Genomic DNA, 26,880 nt, shown 5'->3' with positions numbered 1-26,880 from the left:
TTTCTCACTCACCCAATGGGGGTCCAGCACTTGTCCTCAGGGTCCCATCGCTTGAGCCTCAGCTGGCTCTATTTGGACAGCCACAGGCAGGGAAGAGCTCCCTCCACCCCCTTGGGGGTTCCCCAGTCTAGGATGCCCGCAACCATAGGTCTGAGAAGCCTACCCTCTGTGGGGAGGCCAGCAGCCTCGTGCTCCCAGCCCTGCCTGTCCTGAGAACACCACCCTCCTCCCCAGCACAGTGCTGCTCAAGTATAAAGAAAAACAGGATTTATTGGGGGTGAGGTGGAGGTAGGGGAAGGGGCAAGGACTGGTGGGGAGCGCTCAGCCTTCCGAGAACTGTGTGTACAGGCGCCTGAGCGTGGGCTCCACATTCAGCCTGAATGGGATGTCCAGGATTGCCGAGAATCCTTCTGCCAGGGTCGGAGCCTCGAACTGCTTTCTGGCGTCAGGGGGTACAAGGGGGACATGAGACCGGGCCCAGCGCCCTGCTGCCCCTCCCCCTGTCCCCACCTCCTGGGGCCTCCCTGTAGGGAGGCTGCTTACCTGTAGCCGTACATAACCACATCTGACACGGGGGCATGGGAGGAGCCCGTCATCTCTCGGAACTGCGGGAGGCAGGGAAGCGGGGGTCACAGGGGCAGCCTGGGAACTGGGGGGATGGAGGGGAACGTGACAGCAGGGGCGCAGTCCGGCTCACCCGGTTGTTGTGGCGAGCCTGCTCCAGGGTGGCCGTGAAGAGGAAACAGCGGCAGGGGACCCCCGCATCTTGGGCACACTTAATGTACCTGTTGGGGCCGGGAAGGTGGCAGGCTGGTCAGGGGCCCTGACCACCCCCCCCACCCCCCCCCGCTCAGAGGCCACCCTGGGACATCCCCCCCCACACACCCCGTACCTGGCCCGGCTCGGAGGGTCTGGGTTGGTGTTGTCAATCACGACCCGTTTCCTTTGCTTTAGAGCGTTCTCACACATGGTCACACAGCGCTGCCACGAGCCCAGCGTGTCCTAGGGTACAAGAAGCAACCCTAAGTGGGGGGGCAGGGATACAGCAGGACAAGGGTGTGGGGAGACCTTGCAGGAGGGAGGACGGCAGAGGTGCAGGGGAAGCAGGGAGCTGGTGAGGAGCCCACAGTCGGCGGGGGGCAGGCAGGGGCAGAAGGACCTCGGGGCCCCTGCCCACAGCCTGGGGGTGCAGTGGCTCACCCTGTTCACGTGGACGTAGCCCGCAGACACGAGGTGCTCCTGGAGGAAGGTGGACTTGCCAGCTGTGAAGCAGGGGCAGGGGCAGGGTCAGGGGGGGCCTGAGCACCCAGAGCCGGGCTGGGGCCTCTGCAGGTCGGGAGTCAGGGTGTCTCACCCCCAGGAAATCCCACGGCGACCACCACTTCGGGGTCGGAGCTCAAGAGGGAGCTGGACTCAGGGAGGTAGAGCGGCCCCGAGGGGGAGACGGTTCTCTGGGAGAGGTGGACACGATGAGTGTGACCCCGTCCTCGTCCCCCGCACCCCCCACTCTTGTTCCTAGAGCCTCACCGGGTCAAAGGTGGGGAGCACAAAGCTGGCGATGGGCCACTTCAGAAAGAACTCCTCTGGGGTGGCGAAGGGCAGGCCAAGGTTGAGTGCGAACTGGGTGAGGATTGGGGATGGGGACACAGACGTCAGACAAAGTGGGGACACACCTCCTGGGGAGAAGGGGACAGGGGCCTCACCAGACGGTCTGCACAAGAGAAGTCTTTCTTCTTCCGCCCAGGGGCCCAGTTGGCTGGGCGCCCAGCTGCATCTGAAAAACAGGAGACACACCCCCATGTCACCAGCGACCTTGGGGACAGAAGTCCCTGGCCCTGGGGGATCCACACTCAACCCAGCCCTGGGTCCTTACCTCCCACGAAGACACTGTCCCTGATAGAGATGGGCATATCCTCGTTGGCCTGGGAGGGACGAGAAGCCCGTGGGCATTAAGGACGCCACTCCCGCATCTGTTCACCTAGAATACTAAAGGGTGCCACGGGGCTGCTCGCTCTGTCTGTGCCCTGTGTCAGGACCCCACCCTCCTTCAGGGCCACCACCTGGATCCTGGACTGTTCATCCAGGCGGTTGGGCTCTGGGCTTCCGCCCTCACCCATCTGTTCCTTACTTAGCCACCAGAGGGTGCCAGTTCCTATTTCCTGAGCTTCCTTCCCTCCAACCCTCCTGAGCACCCTTTGCTCCTGCGCTGGTAAAAGGGAAGCCCTTACCTGAGGCCCCCCTCACAGTCTCTCACCTGCCAACTCTCTGACCTCACGCCCCAGCCTCATCCCAGACCTCATGGTCCCGGAACAGAACACACTAGTCACAGCCCTGCTTCAGGACCTTTATACTTACAGCTACCCCGACCTAAACCGCTCTTCCTAGCTACCCAAGTGGCTTCCTCCCTCCCCAGCTGCAGACCTCCGAGGGCATCTGGGAAAGGCATGACCTGCCCACTGTAGGTAAACCCTGACATCCCTTGCTTCACCCCTCCCGCTAGCTCACACACCGGTCTGTGCATCCACAGCCTGTGCCCTTATGGGTACGCGAGCGCCCGGCACGTCTGTCCTGTAGACGGACCTTCAGCTCAAAAACCTGTCGAGCTTCAGAACAAATGCACACACAGAAGAACGCATGACCGTGTGATCTGCTGCCCACCCACTCGGATCTTCAGGGTTCAGGAGCCCCGCCCTCATGTACCCACAGACGGGGACAGGAGGACAAGAGGAGGCAAGGACCAGGGAAGGAGATGGGAGGGAGAGAAGGGAAGAGGCCAAACACCAGAGACGTGCAGGGGGAGCCTGGGCTGAGTTAGGGAAGAGGGGAGGCAGGGGGAGGCCGCCGCTCACCTGCTCCTGCAGATGGTCCCACATGCCAACCACCGGCTTCCGGTACAAGCCGGCGTGCGTGGCCACCAGCACCTGTGGGCGGAAATCAGACACCATCCCGGGCTCGTTCCTGTAATCCTTTGAGGGCACGTGAGTGCCAGGGATGCTGCCCCAATCCTCACCAACCCAGAGAGCTCCTGGTGCCCGGGAACCTACCATTTATATGCGGTTTCTGTCAGCAGAACCACCCAGGGCCTCTGGTTGCTCCCAGGGCCCCCAACCCTCCCCCCCTCCCTGAATTTTGTACTTTTTCCCTGGGTCTCTGTTTCTTCCTCTCTGCCTCTCCCTCTAGGTCCCCATCCCCCCACCTCCATGGCCCTCATACTCCCCTGCAGCCACACCTGAAAGGGGAGCCCCAGTTTCTCCACCACGGCCTCCACTTTAGCCTTGAACTCCTCTGCCGGCAGCTTCCCACGCCCAATGGCCATCTGGTTGGTGAAGATCACCAGCTGGGGAGCACAGCGATGTCACTTGGTGCCCTCCTCACCAGGGCCCCGGCCTGCCCTGTGATCCAGTCACCACACACAGAAGCACACACACACCTTGTAGCCCTCGGCATCCAGTTCCCGGAGCTTCTGCGGAATCTCGAGATACAAGATCCTAGAGCGGATGGGAAAGTAGAAGGGTGACCTGGAGCCCCATGGGGTGGGGAGGGGGGTGTCAGCCTCACTCTCACTGCCCACCTTGTTCTGCCTCTTCTCACCTCCAGTCACTGGGGCCAGTGGGAAAGACCTTCCCAGAGCGTGTGGTGATGAGGGTCCCGTCCAGATCAAAGCCGGCCACCTGACGTCAGCAAGAAAAAAGGAACATCAACCCTGTTATGCCTCCGATCGCCGGACTCACAGGCTGCGTCATGTCACCCCTGCAAGGCAGAGACGTTACCACTCACCTGTCACCTAAGGGGAAACTGAGTCACAGAGTGCCCGCACATCTTACGGAAAGAAGGTCTATGGCAAAGATGGGTCCCTGCCCCTCCCAGAGTGCACAGCCTGAGATCTACACTGTACCCTCTCCTACTCCTTCAAAGCCACAGGGCTGGCAGTTTTAAAATGGGATTCACGTCCTACCCACCCATCTCCTCTGGCCTCCACCTCAGAAGGCCGACTGGGAAAATAAAAACAGGAGTGAAGTTGCTCAGGTGCTAACCCCGCATCGAGGAGGCTCCACGAGCTTTTCACAGGCTCATCAGTTTACTGGTGAGACCAGTGGGGCTCGGAGCGGGTGGCCGGGGGCCCCATGAGCTCGAGGCTCTGCTAAAAATGATGGGTGTTCCCTCCTGTGGTTTCAGTGGGTCAGGCAGGGGCTGAAAGACATCCATTTCCCCAAGGCTTACAACATCCCCTGAATTTGTCATCAGGTTTGCTTCACAAAAAAGCAGAAGCTAAGAGAGGCTGAAGGACTGGGGCAGGGGTGGGGGTAGGGGGTGAGGGGGAGACACTCTGCGTGGCTCCCTCCGCCTCACCTTGCCACGGGGCTTCGCCCCAGGTGCAGTAAACACGAGCAGCTTCTCGAACTTCTCCCAGCCCGGGGATGACTTTCGCATCCGCTTTTTCTGCGGCTCAACATCCTGTGCCACATCTGGAGCCACCGGAGGGGTGCAGGGCGGAGTGTCCTGCTGGGATTCAGGTGTGCGGGCCTCTTCCCAGCGCAGGGTTAGCGGGTGGAGGCCGTTGACCAAATACAGTGTGTCCCCCAACCTCAGAGAGCCTTCTGACCCCGGAGCCAGCTCCTGGGTCCCAGCAGTTGAAGGGTTAATTCCCAGCTGCAGAGGGAGGGGGAGGAGCTGGGACTGACTACATCCCAAACCAACAGCCCCTCTGATTCAAACCCCCACTTTAAGGATTACCTGCCAATCAAACCGGTAAGCCCCGCCTTTCCACTGTATACCACCAATCACGGATGAGTGAAAGTTACAGGTTCCAGTTTTATCCACTTTAAATGTGGATGGATACCCGCTGAAGCGGCAGCTCTACGTGATGTCTCTACTCGCCTCACCCGCTCCCCTCCAAACCAGGTCTTTCCAATGGGCCTGCTGAGTTGCCATTCCTCAAAGCCACCCCCAGACCTTGCCGAGGAACTGGTACCTGTTTCACTGCCACAGTCTTGGTCCCGGGGTCTGCGACCAGCTCCACTGAGGGTTGAGAGTGTGGAGTCAGAATGTGCATCCTTGTGCTAGTGCCTTCCCCACAATTATTGGGAGCATGGCCAGCTTCAGGCCATGCGATGGGGACGCTACATCCCACTCGGGAGGGAAAGCAGTTTATTTCCAAATGGGATCAGCTGTCTCCCTGACGTGCAGTAATCAGAGGCCTCACTGCCTAGGGGCAGAGCGGGCATTTTTCTGTATAGAACTGGCTTCTCCTTGATGACGCCGTGTGTCTAGGTGCAGATCCTCGGCTTCGCCCATTACCCCCCACCCTGCTTAGCAACAAGTACTTTTAGGATGGGCTCTCTCCTTGGGAAGGGTCGTGACCTGACTCAAACCTTCACGGTGACCTGTGAGCATCCTCCTCTGATAACTGTCTCGGGATTGGCTCCACCCCTCTCCACTAAGGGCTCTGGCTAGTTCTGGATCAGGCACAGCATTTCTTTTTCTATGCTCCCCAAAGGGCACCTACCAACTTCAGGACTAGCTACACCGCGCAATCCAGCCCAGTGGCCAAGCAGCTCCCTTTTACTGGACTGACTGTCCCCCTTTCCCCAAGACCGAGTTCCCGCGCCAGCAGCGGGCCACACCCCCCACAGCTCCGGCCCCGCCCACCTTGGTTTCTGGAGCACTTCCGGTCGGTAACCTGGGTCAAGGGTCCCCGGCCCAGGACAAGGACTTGTCTATCCGAGGGCAGGAAGATAGGGGGCGCGCCCCCAGGGGGACTTTCCAGCCACAGGCGGCCCTGGGCCTCCACCTCGGCCATCCCGGGCGCCAGCCTGAAGGGAAACAGGTAAACAGGTTTGAGTGGCAGGTCGCTCTCAAATTGCTACAGGAAGTCCCGCCTCCTCTCGCCCCCCGCCCCAGCCAGAAATTTCCCTTCTTCCGCTGAAGGATCCGGAAATCCCACCCTCTCGCCTACCGCCGGCTCGTGCCGTTTCCCAGGCGACGACGCCCCGCTCAGTCCCGCCGCGAATCCGACCCTAACATTCCAGGGCAGAGGCCAAGAAGCTCGCGCGCACCCCTGACTCGGTCCCGCGCTCACCGTCCCGACCGGGGCTCACTTGCCACTTGCGACCAAGGAATTCCTGCCCGAGGCGCTGTGCCCGCAACTCCGCCGGCTGCTTTCTCGGTTCCTCGGCGGACGGAAATGACTCGCCCTTCGGAATTGGGCAGGGCCTTGGCTCCTCCCACGACAGAAGCCCCGCCCCACGACTGCGGCTTGGCGCTCTGACCTTCATCTCTCCTGCAGCAATGAGAGGCTCCGACCAGTAGGGGGTGTGGGTCCTCTGTCTACAGATTTTCCTCTTTACACCTTTAACTCCCAACATTCATTCCCTTAGTTACAGGGGAAGAAACTTTTCCTCTTGAGGATGATTATCAGTCCCCCGACAGAAGCCCTGACCCTCAGTACGGCGACTTTCTCATCTTTAAAGAGGGTATAGTTTCCACTTCATGGAGTTACTAGGATGATTAAAGGAGTTAGTATATGTAAATAACTTTATACAAGTGTTTGGCTGGCAGCTCTCCCTTTAAGTCTTGTCTGTTGCTAGCATTCCTCAAGTGGTGGTCTGATGGGAGAGGAAGATTCCAGGTTTACTTGACCCGACCCAGACATCGCACCAGGTGCCATTTGTTCTCTAATCTTCAGCTGTTTTGTATTAGGCAGAAAACTCACGGCCTCAGCTGGACGTTCCTGGCTTTGCTGGGGACTATGTGGACTCAGAACACTGATTCCTTAAAGACCATTCACATTCCAACACTCGTCCCCCAGAAGATTGGAGGTTAATGGTCACATAGGACTAGAATTCTTCCTTCACACCCCATGAATCTCTTTTCTTGTCTGTAAAATGGGGACAATAATAACAACTCCCAGCTTTGCACTGAAAAAAATCAGTGAGATGCCGCTCTTTCGGCTTCACCAAGTGTTTGTTGAATGAACACACTTTATACTCATTTGTCAGAGGTAAAACTCTTTAATCTCAGACCACCCCTCCCAACTCCCAATCCCCACCCACGACTCTCTCCCCCCACACAAGGGCCGGAGAGCGAGGGCCCCTGCCCCCCACCTTGGGTGGACGAGGGCCCTTTAAGGCACCTGTGGGGGTGGGGGGAGAGGGGCGGGAGCTGGTGCCGTCCTGGATGCAAGGACGAACTACGATTGGCAGGCTGTTATGGGATGGAACCAATGAGAAGGTGTCAGATGCAGGGACAGGATTGGGCCATCCCTGGAAGGGGGCAGAGGGGCACGTAGTCAGGACTCGGTCAGAAACGACCCCAGTCCCAGTAGTGTAAAGAACGTAAATTTAAGGCCGCAGGCCAATCCTGGGCACAGGAGGGTTTGGCCACGCCCTCAGGAGGCTAGAGCCAATCAGGCGGAGAAAACCCAGGAAGGGGGGGGAAATGGCTACTCCCAGGATATTGGTTAAGCCCTTTGGGTTCAAGCCAATCAAATGAAGGAGTTGCCCATTCTCTAGGCCGAACAGGCTTGCCACTACCCAATCCTGGGGCTTGACTGTTCTTTCAACCAATGCCGCGCGGGCAAAGCCCTTGTTGCTAGGCAAAAAAACGACGGGTAACCCCTGTGAGGGCTTTAAACTAGCCACGCCCCGATCTGGGAGCGACCCAATCCCTTAATCGAACGAATCTGTCGCCGGGCAAAGCAAGCGGCGACAGACCCAATAGGGAAACTGGATAGGTCCCACTCCTCAGCGCGTGAGAGGATCGTGGAGGGAAGGACAGCAGGGATTGGGAGGGAGGGGGCAATCCCGGGGCCCCGGGGACCTGAGAGGCCGGTCCCGGGTCGGACTCGGATTGGCCGGCCCCGGGGGCGGGGCAGGGGTGTAGTGTGGGGCGGGGCGGACGCTGGGCCGGGAAGCGCGCTCCCCGAGCCTCAGTATTTCCGCTTCAGCTTCTGGAAGTCGCTGGTGTTGAGCCGCGGCCGCGGCAGGTCCCCGAAGACCTGGGTGTCCTCGGCCTCCCGCAGCACCAGCGCGCGCATGCTCGCCGCGATGCGGTCCAGGTCCGGCGAAGAGGGCTGCGGGACCGGGGCGGGGTCAGCGCCCGCTGCGGCCCCGCCCTCGCCCCCCCCCACTCCAAAGTGCCGCCAAAGTAGCACTTTGCCTACACCCACGAAGGCCCCTTACCCTGACTTGGTCCGCGTAAGATCCTCCTACCAAACTCAAAACACCACCTCCTCCATGAAGCCTTCCTGCCCCTCTCCTCCCCTTCTTAGCCTGACGCTATGTGCAAGAACAGCCACCTGTCCCATTGCCCTTCCAGTTCCTTCTTACACAAAGGAACGGTGCTGCTCTGGTGACCATCACTGCTGACCATCAAGGCTGTGTGCACTCAGAGGGAGTCATGTCTAAAGATTTGGGTTGGGCTTGGCACTGAGTCACGGGAACAATCAGGCCTCTGCCACCGGATAGCTGTCAACAAGCATTTCATCTCCTGAGGCTTTGGTCTCCCATTTTAAAACGCGGGGCTGATGAGAGCCTGAGACAATCAGCACAGTGATTGCTCAAGTACTGTCCACTACCATGCTGCCCGCGCTGTAGGGAAAGGATCCCTTTTCCGGTTGGCCTCCCCCAAAGAGGGGACCTGTCATCCTGTCTGCAGCCCCAGCAGCTAGTGCAATCTCCCTAATGGCCTGACGCCTTGAGCTGGGCCCAGCCTTCCCCAGAATGGGAGAGGCCACGGACAGAGGCTGGACCTCCACCCATTCAGAGACTGGCCAAGCGCCACCACTCAGGCCTCAAACATTGTTAACTGGGCTTCCCCCAGTGGCAGTGCAGACAGCAGCAGCAGCAGCAGCGGATGGAGGCTGCCACTGTGTGAATGAGCCCCCTGAGAGGCACCAAGGGGAAGGGGACCATGAGACCGCAGGGCCTCCACTCTTGCCATCCGTAACTCCTTTCGGAAAGGAGGCTGTGTTCCAATCCCAGCCCTGCCCCTCCCAAGCTGAGGTCTAGGGAAAGTCACAGATACTCCCTGTGCCTCGGGGAGGTTCAGGGCTAGGTGAGGAAGAGCCACCCAGGCCAGCCCTTGAAGGCCACAGGGAGGACTGGACGGGAGGTGGTGGGGGAGGGGCAAATTCCAGGAAGAGCCAGGAACATGCAGGGTGGGGACAGAAGGTGATCTAACCCCTCTGAGCCTCAGTTTCCCTTTCTGGAGGGGATATCAAAATATCCGTGTCTTGGCGGAGCAAGTATTCTGTAAATGAAGCTGTTCCTGAAAACCCAGAAGAGACTTTCTCTGCAAGGCACTGGGGTACACTGCAAGGCTGCAGCTGTTAAACCTTTAGGGTTCTGGCCCAAAAACCTGCCTCAGGAGGTAGAGGGCAAGATCAATCCTAGGAAATGTGGCTTCCATCCCTGAGGGCTTCCTGGAGGAAGTAGCTCTGAGACGCTCCCTCCACCCTCCTCTCCTCTCCTCCCCTTTGCTCCTCACCGGCCCGTTCTCCTCATCCGATGACCGTGCTTCTGTCCTCTTCTCCTTGAAGGCCCAGACGGGCACGGACACGGGCAGGGACTTGGCATACTGCTGTGTGGGCAAGGCTGAGGCCAGGGGCACTGAGTAGGCTGGGGGGCCAGCAGGGGTCTCCTCACTCAGGCTGCCATCTGGGAGAGAGGGCAGACTTCAGTCTCTGCCCTTGCCTTCATCCCAGCACCCCCCAGGCGTGGGGACAGCCTGGGACTCTTACCGTCTGTGCTCTCGGGGTCCGACTCACAGAAGGGGGGCAGGTCCTGGAGTGTGGCATCCTCGTCCATCACAAAGAGCCCTGTGGGTGTTAGCGGCCCAGACCGGTCAGGTCCCCGCTACTCTTGGCTCCAGCCACCTCCCACAGCCACTGTCTCCCCACTCCTCACATCCACCAGGCCCTTGCAAGCCACAGGGCCCCTGGAATCGTTCTCTCTGCCTTAAACACCCTTCTCCTAGTTATCTGCCCGGTCATCCACACAAATCCAGTTTCTGTTACACCCTCGGATGAAAGCAACTGGCTGAATATACATGAAATCCACACAGCATCTGGGATGAAGGACTCAAAATACTGACCGAGTACGAGACGATTATGATCCCTGTTTCACTGACAGGGACCAGGAGGTACAGAAAAGCTAAACCACTTGCCCCAAGTCTCCCACTTAATAACCATGTCACCGGGATCTGAACCCGGGCCACCTAGCTCCAAGGCTGCCCTGAACCCTATGTGGGTTTTCTCCAGTGAAGAAGCCAGCGTTAGTAGTAACGACAAATGAGTAAGTCCTGCTTACTGAGACCTTCCTGCAAACTCCTAATCACTCTTCAAAGCCCGAACATTATAGTCCAGTCTCTTCGAAGTATCCAGCCAGTGGCTTTTCCTTCTGGCCTCCTTAAGCGGTTGCCTACGCCCCTGACTCCTCTGTAACTCCCATCTTTGTTCTCACAAGCATTAGGCACCGCACGTTTGGAAACAATTCCTGTTCTGCTCAAGCTCCCAGCTCAGGTCCCAACCCCATGGGCTCCACAGGGCACTGCCTCCTGTCAGGACTACCAATTCCTTGGCCAGACAGGGAGTCTCCCCAAGAAAAGGGCCCAAGGGGCACCTGACTGGCTCAGTCAGTTAAACATCTGCCTTCGACTCAGGTCATGATCCCAGGGTCCTGGGATTGAGCCCCACATAGGGCTCCTTACTCAGCGGGGAGTCTACTTCTCCCTCTCCTGCTCCCCCTACTTATGCTCACACTCTCTGTAACAAATAAGTAAATAAATTCTTTTAAAGGGGGGGGCGGGGCCTGAGTTGCTTTGTGTCTCTGTCTGGCACCTTCCAGCCCGGACCTGGCCCCAGGTTAACATGTAAGGATACAGGCTCGGAGAGGGGCCATGACCTGCTCAGAGTCACACAGCCTGGCACAGGCAAGCCAGCCCGCCCCCCCCCAGGCTCTCTGTGATTGCGGCTGCCACAGAACACCAGGGCTCAGAGACAGGCAAGTCCCACCTCTCCAGGAAAACTGCCCTTGGAGGCAACTTGCCAAGCCAAGAGCCACCCAGCCCCGGTCTGTCTCACCTCCGTTGTCGCTGACACCCAGCCGCTCCCCAGAGGTCTCAGTCTCTGTCGGCTCGTCCTCATCTTCGTCGTCGTCCTCCCTGACCAGGGTAGGCCGAGGTGGGCTCCGCGCAGGACTGGGTGGCTGTGGTGCTGGCGGGGGTGCGGGTGGCCGGGCAGCAGCAGCGGCCCTGTGGGCCAGGGCGATGTCGTGGAGGCAGCGGCGGGCAGCCTCGGCCAGAGCCCCACGCCCATGGGCTGCATAGGCACAGGGGCCCGGGCGAGGCGGTGGGGGCGGCGCGGCAGTCAGCAGCACCAGCTCCGTGCCTGTCCGGGCCCGGAAGCGCTCAGCGGCCCCCACCACCGCCTCCCACAGCTCCTCGGGGCGCCCCGACGCCATCCACGCCCTGCAGAGCAGAGCAGGACAGAGAGCTGAAGCCCAGCGGATTGACTGCGCAGTCTACACCTGCCCCCAGGCGTCCACCTGCCCCTAGACGCCACTCCCTTCCCTCCCGGCCACCTTGTCCCCAGCTGGGCTCACCCCCTTCCCCCAAATTCCTCCCCAACCGGACCTCCTGACTCCGTCCGTCCCCAACCCTCCAGCCCCATCCTTCCTGTTCCATCCAGTTTTCACAGCCCCAGTCCCCACCTTGGCCCTGCCTTGTCCAATACAGAACCACCAGCCATATGTGACTAAGGAGCACATGAGATGTGGCAGGTCCAAGGGGAGCGGGACCAGGAGTACGAAATCCACACTGGCGTTTGAGGACTTCGTACAAAGAGGGAGGATATCAAAGATCTCAGTGGTAGTCTGATGTTGACCACACGTCGAAAACACGACATTTCAGACATAATGGCTAAATAAACTGTATGGAGGAAATAAATTTCATCTGTTTCCCTTCTACTTTTTTAATGTGGCTTCCAGGAGATTTGATATGACAGGCCTGGCCAGCACTCCTTCTGCTGGACCATGGTTCCCACCTCTTCCTGAACCTCTCAGCCTTCCCCTGCCCCTCCCAAGTCTCCCCAGCACAGAGTTGTGGCCGCTCAGCCTCACACACTTCCAGACTTCTGAGGCCTGAGGCCTACAGTCCAGATCCTGTGTCCACCAGTTACTTGTCAATCTTTCTCTCACCCTAGCGTGGAAGGAGCTTTCCCTCACCCCAGATCAGATCAGTCCCCCCTCTTCGGGCTACAACGTCTGTGAATCCCCCCATTCTAGCACAGGGCGCTTTGGGGGAGGACTGTGTGGGTCCATCTCCGTCTCTGTCTCCCCAGTCACCGTGGAGCTGCCGAGGGTGAGCCTGCCGAGGGTGAGCTGATCCCAGAGCCACCAGCCTTGCCCCACTCAGTGGCAGGCCTCAGAGAGCAGGGGCGGAGCTCTCTTTGCTGAGACTCCATTCACAAAGCTCTGTACTTCCGAAATTCGTCCTGATCCCCCAGGATGGATCAGCTGATCCTGATTCTGATTCTGATCCTGATTCTGATTCCTTAGACGCACAGTGCCCTGGGCTACCTCCATTACAGCTCACTGTCCCTTGAGCTTAAGACAATCGTACCTCTGTCTGCCTCCTCCATCACACTGTGAGCTCCCCAAGGTCAAGATAAAAAGAGCAAAGGGTTGGGACGCCTGGCTGGCACAACTGGAAGAGTATGTGACTCCTGATCTTGGGGTCATAAGTTTGAGCCCCACACTGGGTATAGAGATTACTTAAATAAATAAACAAACTTAAAATAAGAGAAAGAGAGAGAGAAAAGAGCAAGGGACACGAGGGCTGGATTCCTGCTATCTCAAACCTGCTGTGTGACCTTGGAGCACTCACTGGCCCTCTCTGTGCCTCATTTTTCTTCTTCCTGTAGAGTGGCTGAGCCAGGGCGGCCGGGAAGCTGAGGAGCCTCCTCAAGAAGGTAGGGGCACCCCCCCCTCACTGGAGGAATCCAAGCACAGTTCTAGTCCAGCCAGGGTCATGTGTAGCCTGATTTCAATTTGCTGGCCCTTTTCAACTCCTAAGCACATAAGCCAGTGTTTGCTGAGCACTGACTCTGTGTAGGGAGCCCACATCTGTCATTTCACCTCTGACCTGACTCACTAAGGTGGGAGCTGTTCCCTTCCAGATGAGATAGCAAGGCTCGTGGAGTACAAAGCCCCTGCTGGAAGCCACAGGCAGCAAGAACACAACCAGCACTATTCGTGACAGACCCCAGAGCAAATTCACCCAGTGCTTCCCACAGGCCAGGCAGGGATGCCAAGCAGGTCGTCACCATTCCCATCCCACCCTCTCCCCAACCCTACCACGGAGGGGCTGTTATCACCCCACTTCAGCTGCAAACCAAGGGCCAGGGAGATTCAGTATTTTGATTAGGGTTATAGGGCCAGAGAGGAGAGCCTGTTCTTAGCCCCAAATGCCATCTTGCCTTCCTTAGCAGGAAAGTTTTATGTCCAGATGGGGAAAATGAGACTCAGAGAGCCTCAGGGACTCATCAGAGGGCCCAGAAGTTAAATGGGTCAGAGTAGGACTGACTCTGCTCTCTGCCTGACTCCAAAATCCAACAGAACTGAGAGGCGGCTCAGGGTCTCTCTCCCCCAGGAAACCAAGGCTCAGGGCAGGGAAATGATTGACCCAAGGTCACACAGCCTGGCTGTGGAAGGCCTGGGGCTCTCACATCCCTGGGACATCAGGATGAACTCTCTGTCCTAGATCTTAGGGTAGTTACAGGACTGAAAAGATTGAAGTGGGGGAAGAGTGGGTGGGAGGGTCTCCCCGCTGTAAGGAGGAGGCCTGGGCAAACAGGAGGAGGGCAACTCACGCCTCTCTGCGAAGGCTTGAGGGCTCTCTGGAGTGAGTTCTCCAAAAGTAGAGTGGCCAAGACCAGGGAATACGCCACCCTTCCCGGTGCTGGAGGAAGTCCTGTATCCTCTAAGGAGCTCAGAGATGGATGGAGGATTCCCCAGCCCCCCAAACTGAGGACTTTAGGATTAAGGAAAGGTGAGGCTTGTCCCTCACAGCAAGGGGAGGGGAGAGCTAAAGTAACTGGCCTCTTAATATGAGACGAGGAGGTGAACTGAAGAAAATGACTCTAGGAAGAGGTGAGGAAGGAAGCGAAGTCAGCCAAAGAATGAGGGATGCCAGTGAAGCCCCCTTCCAACCACCTGACAAAGTGGCAGTGCCTCCCACCCCCCAAAGTGGGAGAAACTCGAGGACGCCCTCCCCACCCACTACTCCGCGTAGCCGGGGGAAAGATGAACGTCTGGGCATTTCCTTGACCTCTCAGGGACCTCCTCCCCACCTCGGCCGGGGGTCCAGGAAAAACCCACTACTCTAGGAAGAAAACAGGAAATCCCGCCCAGGTGGGGGCCAGGACCGGAAGTCCCGCCTTTGGACGGGTGAGGGGCTCCCCGAGTACCCCCAGAGCAACCCCCAGACCCTGTGGAGATGGTCCACGACCAAGGCAAGGATCCTCGTGGGTCTGGAGACCGGAGGGTAAGGCTGTCTAGGTTTTGCCTTGGGTCAGACACGACGGTTCCCGCGGGCGACCCCTTTCCAGCGCTGAGCGTAGGGTCGCTGGAAGATCTCTGCCCTCTGATCTACGCAGGCCATACCCCTCCCGCGAGCGGCTCGCCCTCCCAGCGCCCCTCTCCTCTGGACGGCCAAATCCTCCCCACACCGCGGGTCACAACGCCGCCTCCACTCACGTGCCCGTAGCCAGCATGGCCGGCCCGGCGCCGTCGCCGCCCTCAAAAGACATGGCGGCGCCTTGCGTCACTTCCGTGCGGCTGGCCCGCCTACACGCTGCATACTCCGCCTCCCTCATTCGGCCGCCCGAGACCAAAATGGCCGTCATCGGATCACAGTGGGGCAATGGCGACAGCGGGGTGCCCATAAGAAAGATGGTGAAAGAACGGCTTCAGCTTGCCCGGAAACGAGCCAGAAGCATTTCGATTTGCTCCCAATACGGCCGTCACCACGTGCCTTCTCAGGACCACAGTAAACTAAGGACAGCGACCTGACGTCCCTTACCCATCGTCGACCATTTCCACAGAAGTGGAGGAAAGCAGTGCCCATTAACGACATGGTGCCGCTTGCCCAAAATATATATAGATTCTCCCTCCAACTTATTCCCTTTCAGCACCAAAGTGGGGAAAGATCCAATAAGGCAACTTTTTTTGCTTCGGTTTGCCAGGCTTCAATATGGCGGCTCAGGCCGCCGCCTCCCGACGGTGACTCAGGAATTCGACGGGATCTGCTTCTTTCCCGGGGATACTGACGGCTTCATCCCGTTAACCCAGGTCCCTCGGCACCTCTTGTGACGTACACCTCCTCTCACCTTCTTTTCCTTTACCCGTTTCTTTTCCAGGACCTCTATGTCGCGCCCCTCAGGGAGATGGGACTGCCCCGCATTAACATGGCCGCAGCAGACAGGCTTTGGCCGTGCCCTCGAGCAAAATGGCATCTCACTGGCTTCGATGCCAGTACACAATATGGAGAAAGAAGCAAGTGTTTCGGCGAGAGCTTGGGCGAGGAGGTGGAGCCCTCGGACCCTCCCCCTTGTTTACTTCGTGGCGGGGGAACAGCACTGCGCTTGCGCACTCTTGCTGGCCTGCTCCACCTTCGCCGTCTGCGCCATGTGACTTACACACTCGTTGTTCAAGTTCAGCCACCCCACTCTGAAAGATGGTTACATCCACTCCTGTTCTAGAACAGGCAAGGGCGCTACCACTGCCCAGGCTTGAGGGGGGGGTCTCCTATCCGGATGTGACAGCACGATGACCCGGAAAGGGAGAGGGCCGGAGGAGTGGGACCTCGGCGGCGACTATGGAGGGAGCCGGTTACAGGGTAGGCAATGGAAACGCGTTCTTATCTTTCTGTGGATGCGAAGCGACGCCCTCCGGTAGTCGGCTTCGCCCCAACGCCCTTCCCGGGCGCTGGGAACCCCGCTGAGCCTTAGCGAACACACCGTTCGTTTACAAATGCGCTGTCACCCTCTCCTCCACTGCCCTAGGTTAGACGCTTACCTTTTAGCCCCGCCCCGTGGGCGGCCGGGAAGTGCTTGTGGGCCCCGCCCCCTTGTGTCTTCCTGCGTTTGGGTCCCGCCCCTCACTGGTTCTGTCCCCAGGTGGTGTTTGAGAAAGGTGGCGTGTATTTGCACACCAGTGCTAAGAAGCACCAAGACCCGGACTCCCTCATCGCTGGCGTCGTCCGCATTGTGGAGAAGGTGGGCCGGAAGGGAGCAGGGCTCGGGCAGGCCCAGAGCCGGTTGGAGGCGGCATTTGGAGGCGAATGGTCTGGAGGTCCCAATGGGACTGTGGGAAGGCAGGGGGTGCGGACTGGAGCGAAAGAAGGGGCTTTGTAAGTCTGAGGGGCCAGAGGAGGGAAGAAGTCTGGAAATAGGACTTGGGGAGATGGGGGGGGGTGTCTCTCTAAACCCTCTTTTTTTCTCAGGACAGTGATGTCCTTCTGCACTGGGTTCCGGTAGAAGAGGCTGGAGATTCCACCCAAATTCTCTTCTCCAAGAAGGTAGGCTTTCCTCCCTTCCCCTTTCTCTACTTGTTTTTTCCCAGATTGGGGCAGTGGAAGACATTTGAAGGATCTGGGTGTAATCTCAGACTTATTCTTGGAGCATATGTAATCCTGCTTGGGGTCTAGGCTCTCTTGGCCCCTTGGTTTTCTTTTCTCTGTGAAATGGGGCTGGAGGTGCCCATTTGAAAGAAAGCAGACACCATGAGATTCATAGCGGTGGGGAGGCAGCCCCCTCATCCCCTTTCATTTTTGGGAGAGCCCTGTGATGCTGCAGGAGGTCAACACAGCCGATGGATTCAGGTTTCACGGGCTCTCAGTCCACAAGAACTTGAAGGGGTGTGGCATTTCCCCAGGAGCGGAAAGTATACTTTCTAGGGCTTCTTCCTACTCTCCGTACCAGACTTTGCTCTTTTCGTTATGAGAGACTCCTGAGGCTTTTATTAGAGATTGTTACAGACTTTTCATCACCAGGCCCTGTGCTGGGACCCGGAGATGAGTTTACCCCAGACCCTGCCTCAGTCTTCACACTCATTCTATTTTGGGAAACTGAGGCACAATGATTGAAAGCCCCTTTTGTAAGGTCAGAAAGCTAGGAAGTGTTGGAACTGGGGTTTGAACCTGGACTCTGTGGTTTCAAAGGCATGCCCCTTTCTGGAGGGAGCAGGTATTAGCGCTGAAACTCAATGATGAGTAGGGGGCAAGAAGGTATTTCAGGGACAGCAGGAGGAAGAGCATTTCAGGATATAGGAGGAGATGGGATGTCTCTGTAGAGGGGGGTTTGCTGGGATGGTGGTTGGGCTTGAAATGCGCAGCTGAGAAGCTTGGATTGTGTTCTGGAGGTCCCTGGGGGAACCATGGGAGGAGAAGGGTGTGGATGTGGAAAGCTCCGTTGGGAAACCCATGAGGGGGATGGGCAGAAAGGCCAGATGGAAGGGAGGATGGAGGCTGGGAGGTCAGGGAGGTTAGAATGATGGGTCAGAGAGAGAAGGAAGCTTCACTTGGGGCAGTGGGGCTTTGAATAACCTGGGAGTGAGTAACAAATGGAAATTCCAGAATTCTGCTGAGGAACACCTGGCTTCCCAGGGTTGAGGAAGAAGCAACCAGCATTCTGCATTTTTCATCAGCCTCACAGGCCAGCTGAGTGCCTTTCTTGAAAATGTGGCTGTCCTCCTCGGTCCTCTCATCCTTGATTAACAGATACCCACTGAGACAGGCTTCAGTGGAAAAGGCACGTACGCACGCAGGATACAAGGAACACAAGGCTCCAAGGAATACAAAATCAGGCTGGTGACAAGTTCAGGAGACAAATTTTTTCCTCTCCTCTCACGAGACACTCGGAGAGATGGAGCTGCTGGCCTTGGCTGGCGATGTCAGGGCCTGGATCACTGAGACCCTCTTGTTCATGCCCTGGTCACCTTTAGATGACTCGTTCAGCTGCACCTCCTTTTAAGGCAGGAAGAGGGGGGCGAGCAGGGTGCCAGTCACATCTCTTCTGCTCACTGGGAAAAGCAAGACATTTCTCAGACACTCTGCATCAGCGAGGAGTTGTTTTCGGCTGTGTGGGATAGAAACAGAAGTGACAGCGGCTTCACCTGCATAGAAGCGCCTGCCTCTGGGGTTGTCACCACCAACCTGGCTTCCTTCCAGCATTGCTCTGCCATCCTCACAGCTGCCTTGTGGTCCAAAAAGGCTACTGGAGCTCCAGTTTTTTGGGACTGGTTTCACTCCCTTTGTTGCAGGTTGACTGAGGAGCTCTGTTCGTCTGATTGGTCAGGGAAGCATACTGCTAGAGCAGCTACATTCCTTGTGGCAGAGGGCAAGAGCTCTTCCCTGGCAGTTAAACAGTCCATCCTGGAAGGGGTACCTCGCAGTCCCCTGGTCAGAGCCAGCTGCATGGCTACACCCAGCCGGCAGAGCTCAGTGAGCTGCGATCCTGCTGTGTGCCCAAGAGGCAGAGGGCTGCAAACGCTGGCGGAAGGCAGTGTTGACTCTCATTATGTTATGTAAACGTTGGTGAAATACCCCATTCACCCCACAAGACACGGGATGGCTTTGCTGGGGCTGGTTCAGCAGCCTCGTGGACAGGTGTCTCTGTGACTCCCCTCATGGCCCTAGTTGGCTATCAAAGCTCCAGATACAATGTTCTCCTTCCACAGCCTTCAAAGACTGGCCTGAATAGGGTGGTAGGTGCCCTTTTTTATCAGGAATTTTCCTCCTTTTAAACTCTCCAGAGGTGGCATCTTGGCTCCCACTGGCCAGAGACAGAACCACGAGGAAGGCTGAGAAAGCAAACAGTAGGAGGCTTTGTTGTGGGAGGGGCTCTGTGAACCTGGAAGGAGCAGAGAAACGGCTTTTGGGTGGACTCATTGTCTGGGTCCTTCAACAAGGACCCTTGTGCAGGGTTTTATTGCAGGAGTCCTGGGACCCTCCAGTTACTTTCAGCAGAAAGGGATTCAAGGTGGGCCAGTAGAGGCTTGGCGAATTTGTATGAGAGCTGGCAGAACAGGACTGACCCTGTAGAACTGACCTGCCCAGGGAGCTGCTACCACCTCTGAAATGAGGGCAGTGGGGAGAGATCATTGTGGAGCAGCCTGTGGAGACCCAAGAACACTACCACCCGAGCTGCCATCCACGCGCAGGAAGCCACTGGACCCTCACCAAGCCAGTGACTGGGCGCTGGGACACAGAGCTAGCCACCTCCTCCACCCTAGTCACCTCTCTGTGCGGGGAAAACAGGAGCCTCCCTCATCAGCACCCACCCTGGGAGTGGCAAGAAGTTGCCCTTGGCTCCTTCCTGCCTTCTGCCTCCGCCTTGTGGTGTGACCCGTAGCTGCAAAGGAGTCTGGGAAATGTAGTTTTCGCCTTCCAGCCTCTGCCTGACAGAAAGGCATACTCTAGCCCATGAAAGGGACTCCTAGCCTCTGCAGCTCTCCCTGTCCTTCCCACGGCCTGTGGCCAGCACTGTTGGCTGACTGCACTGTCGTCTGCCTCAGTTCCCCTATTTGTTTACTGGGGCTGCCTTCCAGTGCAGCCTCGCGGCTCAGATCTGGAAACCCTCAATCCACAGCGCCTCACTCTCTTCTCTTCCTTTCCTCTCCCAAGGACGTCAGTGGGGGTGATTCCTGCACCTCTGAGGAGGAACCGACCTTTGACCCTGGCTATGAACCCGACTGGGCTGTCATCAGCACTGTGCGGCCACAGTCTCGTCATTTAGAGCCCACCAGAGGTAGGCTGAGCCTGGGCCCCTGAGGGGCAGGTGGAGACACGTCTTACCTCAGTGGTCAAGGCTCCACAGACTTTGCTGGCCATAGTCAAGGTGACCGTCCGTTGCTGGCCTTCCAGTTTCAGGCGCGTGGATCGGGGTGCAGCCTTGTCCCCAGCCCAGGTCCTGCCTGGCAGGGTCTATGGGGTTTGCAGACTGGCTATCTCTCCGGGCTCCTGGGTGGGTTGTGGGCACCCCCGCAGGAATCCTCTGCTTGTGAAGGTGTCCAGGCTGTGGTGGTGACAGTTGTGGGGTGAGAGAGTGATTTGGGCTATTCTGGAGTCCTACAAGGTTCTGGGGGCACCAGAGGAGGCATCCGGCCCCTCCGGAGAATGGAGAAGCCTTCCAGGAGGAGGCGATGCCAGCCCCTGGCCCTGGGGGACACCTTGGAGTTTTCTCCCCAGCAGAGAAGGTAGCCATGCAAGGCCAGAGGCCCTGGGTGTGTTTAGCACACTGGAGTGTGGAGTCTGGAGTGAAGGAGAGGCTGGAGATGAGATGTGCGGGGGGCAGGAGATGAACCTCAGGGAACTGCCACCAGGTTAAGAACACAGTCTTTGCTCTGAGGGCCACAGGGAGCCAAGGGAAATTTTCGAGCAAGTCAGTCGTGTTTCCAAGGAGTCGTGGCTCCCCATGGAGATCTGCGCTGCCTCTGCCTCCCCAGGCCTGCTCCCAACATGTGCTCTTCCCCAGGTGCAGAGCCCAGTTCCCCTCGGGGCTCCTGGGCCTTCTCGGTGAGTCTCGGAGAGCTCAAGTCCATCCGCCGGTCCAAGCCGGGCCTCAGCTGGGCCTACCTTGTCCTGGTGACCCAGGCTGGGGGCTCCCTGCCTGCCCTGCACTTTCACCGAGGGGGGACCCGCGCCCTTCTCCGGGTCCTCAGCCGCTACCTGCTGTTGGCCAGGTGAGCCTTTTCCCAGCACCGGGCCTTTGTGGCAGGCCCTGGCCCCCTGTGGCTGCAGCCTGGCCCCTCAGGGCTGTGAAGCAGATTTAAAGGTAGACAAAGGGGGCAGTGCCTGGGTGGCTCAGGTCAGGATCCCAAAGTCCTGGGGTCGAGTCCCGCGTCAGGTTCCCTGCTCGGCAGGAGGCCTGCTTCCCTCTCTCCAATTCCCTCTGCTTGTGTTCCTCTCTCACTGTCTAATAAATAAATAAAATATTTAAAAAAAAAAAAACAACAAATAAAGGCAGATGAAGGGAATCAGCTGATACGTGTAATCACAAAGCCAACTCGTGGTTTGATTTCAAGCAGGACTTAGGTCCTGGAACTTAGGAAGAATTGCTCTTTTTCCCTCTTAAATTTGTATTGTTCTCTGGAGGTCCCTTAACAGCCCTGGTGACCGAAGCAGCTCCTTCCCCAGCAGCATCCCGGAGCTGCCTCTCCCTGGCCTGTCCCTAAATCGGTTCCTGCGGGAAGCAGGAGGGCCTTGGCCCTCAGTGGCCAGCCCTGGGTTGTGTGTCCACCCCTGGGGTCCAGCTGTAGGTCAGGCTGTAGGTGAGGGACTCCCCAGGGGCAGTTGGACTGAGAGAGGCAGGGGACGCACTCGGGGCCCTCTGCCTGGGTGTCACCACATTGCCCCTCCTCAGCTCCCCACAGGACCCCCGCCTCTACCTTGTCTTCCCCCACGACTCCTCGGCCCTCTCCAGCTCCTTCCACCACCTCCAGCTCTTCGACCAGGACAGCTCCAACGTGGTGTCTGTGAGTCCCACTGACCAGCCTGGACCCTGTGGGCAGGGAGGGGTGGACCGTACTGGGTGAGGAAGGGTGGGATGCAGCTGTGAGCACCGTGTTGGCCCTGTCCGCAGCGCTTTCTCCAGGACCCCTACTCCACCACCTTTAGCAGCTTCTCCCGTGTGACCAACTTCTTCAGGGGAGCCCTGCAGCCACACCTAGAAGGGGCCTCCCCTGATCTTCTTCCACCCCCTGATGACGAGCCGGAACCTGGGTTTGAGGTCATTTCCTGTGTGAGTATCAGGTGGACCCTGCTGTCTTCTGGCTGTCACCTGGGCAGGTGACTAATTCCCTAGGCCTCCTTTTCCCCCAGAACGGGGATGATACAGCTCCCCAGTCATAGATCGCATGAGGAGGGGCTTTGAGGAGAGTGCTTGGAGCCTGTGTACCTACTTCCTGTTATTGTGGGGGGAGGGGAGCTTCCTGACACGGAGGTGGCTTTGGTACTGAACCCTGGAGCGGGGTGCTTCCCACCCTGCGGGTTAACTGTCTGTGGAGCTAACCTGCAGGTGGGCGGGGCTGGGGAGGGTGTGGGAGGCCCTGAGCTCACCGGCCTTGTGTCACACAGGTGGAGCTGGGGCCACGGCCAGCCGTGGAGCGGACACCTCCACTCACCGAGGAGGAGTGGGCCCAACACGTGGGCCCTGAGGGCCGCCTGCAGCAGGTCCCCGTGCTGAAGGCCCGCATCTTCTCTGGGGTGAGGCACCGGCTGTGTGCTGTGGGGTTGCGGGACTAGATAGGGCTTGCGGGAGGCCATGGGAGGCCCCTCTGAGCCGCCGGCCCCATTCTGTCCCCCAGGGTCTGAGCCCTGTTCTGAGGCGCGAAGCTTGGAAGTTCCTCCTGGGGTACCTCAGCTGGGAGGGCTCAGCTGAGGAGCACAAGGCCCACGTGCGCAAGAAAACGTGAGTGAGAGCCACTGCGGCCATCCCAGCCGACCATGTCCCCCATTCCAGCACGATACCTGGCCCATCACAGGTGCACCGATGGGCTCGCTCCGCAGTCGTCAGTCATGAGCCCACCACGTGCTGGGCACCCGCCGTCACACATGGAGACGGCGGTAAGCAGGCAGGCTCGTCCCCCGTGAGCATCAGTGTTTGTTCCAGCAGTATAATGTCGTAGCTGTTGTCACTCTGCAGCCGGCTTCCTTACCCCGGGGGGCCTGCTTCTCATTCCTGGTACACTACATGTTGTGCCCCTGCTGCGTGTCCTGGTCCCCGCCCTGGTGCTCTCTGTCCGGTGGGGATGATAGACTGAACAAAAGCCCACAGTGGGGTCCCTGGCTAGCTCTGGAGAGTGTGTGGCTCTGGATCTTGGGGTCATGAGTTCGAGCCCCAGGGTGGGGGTACAGAGCACTTGAAAAAAAAAAAAACTTTAAAGAAAAGCTCACAAGGATGTTGTGTGTCATGAGAGATGTCAGGAGTGGCACAGGGCAGGAGGAGCGGTGGCCAAGATGAGTAGGTGGCCTGCTTCGGTGGCCTCGTGTCTCACCTGCCCTTTCCCTGCAGGGATGAGTACTTCCGAATGAAGCTGCAGTGGAAGTCCGTGAGCCCCGAGCAGGAGCGGAGGAACTCGCTGCTGCACGGTTACCGCAGCCTCATCGGTAGGCTGCTGGGCAGGGATGGGGTGCAGACATGGCACACAGCGGGAAGGGTACAGGGAAAGCCCCTGCCTTCCTAGGAGTAGGGATGATGTCATCTTCAGTGGAGAGATGGGATGGGGCAGGGAAAGGGAGCCAGACTCCTTGGGTTCAAATCTGCTGCCTACTTGCTGTAAGATCTTGGCAACTGATTTTGCCTCCTTGGGCCTCAGTTTCCTGTCTGTGGATGGTTCAGTAACTGTCAGTTGCTGGGAGGCTGTGGCGATCTGGCAAGTGGCAAGCATAGTGCCTCATTCGAGGGTGCTTGTGGTGGTTTCTGGACCAACTGGGGTCTGCCGAAGGGAGGAGCGGGGGCTGGTGCCCGTGGCCAGGAGGGACGGGCCCCCACAGCATTCTCACTTTCGCATTCTGCACCCTGTGTTCGCAGAGAGAGATGTGAGCCGTACTGATCGGACCAACAAATTCTATGAGGGTCCCGAGAACCCAGGGCTGGGCCTACTGAATGACATCCTTCTCACCTACTGCATGTACCATTTTGACCTTGGTGCGACGCCAGCCCCGGGGGGCACTGGGGGCCAGGCCTTCCCTTGGGGGCTGCTGGGGGCCTGGGCTGGGCCCTGACCTCCTATCCCCCGCTACCCCTGTCCAGGTTACGTCCAGGGCATGAGTGACCTCCTCTCCCCGATCCTCTACGTCATTCAGAATGAGGTGGATGCTTTCTGGTGTTTCTGTGGCTTCATGGAGCTCGTGGTGAGGCCCCAGGCAGGCGCGGAGACAGGCCCCTCAAAGGATGGGTGGGGGGGGGGTGTCTGCTTCCTCATGTGGCCCGCCCTCCCTCCCGCAGCACGGGAACTTCGAGGAGAGTCAGGAGACGATGAAGCGGCAGCTCGGACAACTGCTGCTGCTGCTGCGGGTGTTGGACCCGCAGCTCTGTGACTTCCTGGGTGAGTGTCTCTGCGGGCAGGCAACGGTCGGGGGTGGGGGGGCCCAGACCCTCCCTTCCTCCACCCTTCTCCACCCCCCACCGCCAGTCTCTGGAAGTGGCCACGGATGGGCTCCAAGATGTTTGGTCCTGATCCAGACAAGGGAAACATCCCTGCAAAAGCCAGAATGCAAAATTGCCATGTAAAAGCAGGATTGTGGTTTAGAGCGATCTTCAGCGAGTCCCTGTCCCAGGAGTGGGACCTGCAGGTTTCCTGTAGTCCCATGCTTGGCAGATGGGCCTGGGGCCTCGGCATGGCCACTTCCGGGGGTGCTTGGACACCAGCCGCCCAACTGTGCGGCGATCTGTCTGAACTATGTGCAAGAACAGATTTAACCTGTCCTGCTGGACGCTACGGTTATTTGCAATTTTGCATTATGAGGAGTATCATCTGGATAGTTCCTTTAGGCTAAATTCCAACAAGTGGCATTATATTCTGGGCGATGTTTTTACGGCTTTTGAAATGTTTGTTCCCATCACTGCTTTCCTGGAAATTCTTACTAGCTGATGTTTCTGCTAGCCGAGTCTGTGAGAGTGTCCATTTCCTCACACCTCCACCAGCACTGGGTATTGATAGCTTTTATTTTTTCCCTGAGTGTCCTGCTTCCCTTTTATGTGATGTTGGGGCACGGAATTAGCTCACCTCATCTGGAGCCTGGAAGGCAGGATGGGAAAGCTTCCTGTTGACCCAGAGCGTTCTTGGCTCAGCTCCGAAGCCTTCCCATGCTAGGCACGAGTTACTTGCCTAGACTGGTAGAGATTCCTACAGCCAGGATAACTTCTTAAGAGTCTTGGGCTGATGAGCCTGCACACTGTGAATTAGGAGGGGTTTGGAATGGAGTTGGAGCTTGTTCTTTGTGGAGCACCACCCCTCCCACCACTGTCTTCCTCCAGATTCCCAGGACTCTGGCTCTCTCTGCTTCTGCTTCCGGTGGCTGCTTATCTGGTTCAAGAGGGAATTCCCCTTCCCAGATGTCCTTCGGCTGTGGGAGGTGGGCCTGCCACTCTGGGTGGGAGGGCAGAGAGGAAAGACAAACCAGTCAGCTGTCCTGGGCTGGGATGTTGGTGGGAAGTGGGCAGGGGGTAGGGCAGACCTCGGTGGGACTTCAGGCAGAGGCTCGGCCATAAACACCTCGCTCTGGCTCTCCTAGGTGCTGTGGACAGGGCTTCCTGGCCCCAATCTGCACCTGTTGGTCGCCTGTGCCATTCTGGACATGGAGCGTGACACCCTCATGCTTTCTGGCTTCGGCTCCAATGAGATCCTCAAGGTGAGGCCCTGGCTCCTTCCAAGTCCCCCTCCCTGCCCGTCCTGACCTCTGTAAGCGGATGTGTTAGCTGAGGTGTGAACTCCGTGGAGGCTGGCACTGTGCCTGTGCCACAGGACCTTGGGGTAGTAGGTACTTCAAATAGGATTATGGAAAGTATGGTTGGCTAAGTGGTGAGCACCATAGCCAGGAGACCTGGCTTGTTTTTCTCCTCTTCCATCCCATCCTTGGCTCCCAACAGTGCCCTCAGAGTGCGGCCAGCCCATGAGGGGGGGACCTGCCCCTTCCCTGGTACATGAACTCGAGGCAGGGTCATGGGGAGAGCTCAGTGTCCTTTCCCTTCATTGTATCCTGCCTGTGGCAAAAGGTCTGAAAGGACATGACCTCCCCTTCCCCCCAGCCCCCAGCTCCACCCAGTCTGTCTTTCCTCCGTTGTATCCCCAGCACGAGGCACAGAGTGGGCACTCGGGCGGTGGTGGTTGAGTGCTGGCCGGCAGGAAGGCCGGCCTGACCCACCCCCTCCCACAGCACATCAACGAGCTGACCATGAAGCTGAGTGTGGAGGACGTGCTGACGCGGGCGGAGGCCCTCTACCGGCAGCTGACCGCTTGCCCGGTGAGTCTGCCCCTCTCCCACTAGCCTCCCCCTGCCCCCTCCCTCTGGGGATAAAACTACTGACTTCTTGCCTCTACCCCCACCCCTCCAGGAGCTGCCCCACAACGTACAGGAGGTCTTGGGTCTGGTGCCCCCCGCAGAGCCCCAAAGTCCCTCGCCCCCTACCTCTCCACTGCCTCTCTCACCCACCCGGGCCCCACCGGCTCCACCGCCCCCGGAGGACACAGCCCCACAGCCCGACAGCAGCCTGGAGATCCTGCCGGAGGAGGAGGAAGAGGAAAGCGCAGAGTCCTAACCCCCCGGGGCCGGCTGGCCCACCCAGCACAGGCACTTGATCCTGCTCTCCAAGGCTGGGGAGGAAGGGTGTGAATGGGGCGGCCTTCCTGCCAGGGCCTCCGGTGCCCTCCCAATGAGCTGATTTGCTTACATGGGACACTTCTCGTGTCCAGTTGTCCTCGTGTAGGTGGAGGAAGGAGGCTGCCTCTTTGGCATGGACCCGCAGGGGGAGGGGGTGGTGGCTCGTGGTCCCTTTTGATCCTGCGGTGGAGCCAACACCTCACCACGTGATCCTGATCCAGCCAATGAGACGGAAGAGGAGGCCCCCTGTGGGCCGGTGGAGGTAGTGCCCTGACCCCTTTCTGGATCTGGGGCTTTTGGAGGAGTGAGGATGTGGTGCTGGGGTATGGCCGCCCCCAGTGCTGTGCGGGGACACATCCCGGACATAACCGAGATGGAAGGGCCTGCAGAGCTGTTCAGACGCTCTGGGGACTCTGCTTACCAGCTTCTTGTTATGTGAACAAAAAAATAAACTCGTGTTTAACCTACTGGCCATCGTGCTTTCTGTGACTGGCATCTGTT

The 26,880-nt window shown here is 58.4% G+C and overlaps 3 protein-coding genes across 9 annotated transcripts; 1 reads left to right on the top strand and 2 right to left on the bottom strand.

The window, feature by feature from the left end:
* Positions 1 to 250: 250 nt before the first annotated feature.
* On the bottom strand, positions 251 to 6,167 carry LOC122911805 (polynucleotide kinase 3'-phosphatase). 3 transcript variants are annotated; one of them, XM_044256838.1, is made up of 17 exons: positions 6,080 to 6,167; positions 5,650 to 5,813; positions 4,973 to 5,019; positions 4,351 to 4,650; positions 3,592 to 3,671; positions 3,431 to 3,488; positions 3,230 to 3,337; positions 2,850 to 2,921; positions 1,874 to 1,922; positions 1,704 to 1,774; positions 1,528 to 1,620; positions 1,355 to 1,451; positions 1,201 to 1,262; positions 893 to 1,002; positions 698 to 785; positions 544 to 605; positions 251 to 439 (listed from the first exon to the last, which is right to left on the bottom strand). In XM_044256838.1, exons 2-17 carry the CDS (start codon positions 5,798 to 5,800, stop codon positions 322 to 324), a joined length of 1,566 nt encoding a protein of 521 aa, XP_044112773.1. In that variant the 5' UTR covers positions 5,801 to 5,813; positions 6,080 to 6,167; the 3' UTR covers positions 251 to 321. The 3 variants fall into 3 exon arrangements, with proteins under 3 accessions (XP_044112773.1, XP_044112774.1, XP_044112775.1); XM_044256839.1 differs by having other exon boundaries at positions 6,099 to 6,165; XM_044256840.1 differs by lacking the exon at positions 6,080 to 6,167 and adding an exon at positions 5,957 to 6,044.
* Positions 6,168 to 6,994: 827 nt separating this feature from the next.
* Positions 6,995 to 15,445, bottom strand: AKT1S1 (AKT1 substrate 1). Of its 4 annotated transcripts, XM_044256831.1 has the most exons (6): positions 13,868 to 14,765; positions 11,709 to 11,828; positions 11,081 to 11,466; positions 9,740 to 9,817; positions 9,487 to 9,656; positions 6,995 to 8,071 (listed from the first exon to the last, which is right to left on the bottom strand). In XM_044256831.1, the coding sequence occupies exons 2-6, from the start codon at positions 11,744 to 11,746 to the stop codon at positions 7,928 to 7,930; spliced, it is 816 nt and encodes a 271-aa protein (XP_044112766.1). In that variant the 5' UTR covers positions 11,747 to 11,828; positions 13,868 to 14,765; the 3' UTR covers positions 6,995 to 7,927. The 4 variants fall into 4 exon arrangements, with proteins under 4 accessions (XP_044112766.1, XP_044112768.1, XP_044112767.1 ...); XM_044256833.1 differs by lacking the exons at positions 11,709 to 11,828; positions 13,868 to 14,765 and adding an exon at positions 15,386 to 15,445; XM_044256832.1 differs by lacking the exon at positions 11,709 to 11,828.
* TBC1D17 (TBC1 domain family member 17) lies at positions 15,399 to 26,847 on the top strand. 2 transcript variants are annotated; one of them, XM_044256828.1, is made up of 17 exons: positions 15,399 to 15,894; positions 16,175 to 16,273; positions 16,501 to 16,575; positions 19,681 to 19,804; positions 20,531 to 20,738; positions 21,419 to 21,530; positions 21,638 to 21,796; positions 22,132 to 22,260; positions 22,362 to 22,465; positions 23,069 to 23,163; positions 23,588 to 23,704; positions 23,810 to 23,910; positions 24,005 to 24,104; positions 25,037 to 25,134; positions 25,294 to 25,410; positions 25,936 to 26,022; positions 26,114 to 26,847. In XM_044256828.1, exons 1-17 carry the CDS (start codon positions 15,874 to 15,876, stop codon positions 26,315 to 26,317), a joined length of 1,950 nt encoding a protein of 649 aa, XP_044112763.1. In that variant the 5' UTR covers positions 15,399 to 15,873; the 3' UTR covers positions 26,318 to 26,847. The 2 variants fall into 2 exon arrangements, with proteins under 2 accessions (XP_044112763.1, XP_044112764.1); XM_044256829.1 differs by lacking the exons at positions 15,399 to 15,894; positions 16,175 to 16,273 and adding an exon at positions 16,280 to 16,407.
* The last annotated feature ends 33 nt before the right edge of the window (positions 26,848 to 26,880 follow it).

Source organism: Neovison vison, chromosome 7 (genome assembly GCF_020171115.1).
Source record: "Neovison vison isolate M4711 chromosome 7, ASM_NN_V1, whole genome shotgun sequence".
Taxonomy (NCBI): Eukaryota; Metazoa; Chordata; class Mammalia; order Carnivora; family Mustelidae; genus Neogale; species Neogale vison.
Note: the sequence above shows the minus strand (reverse complement) of the source record. Positions and strands in the feature narration are given on the sequence as shown.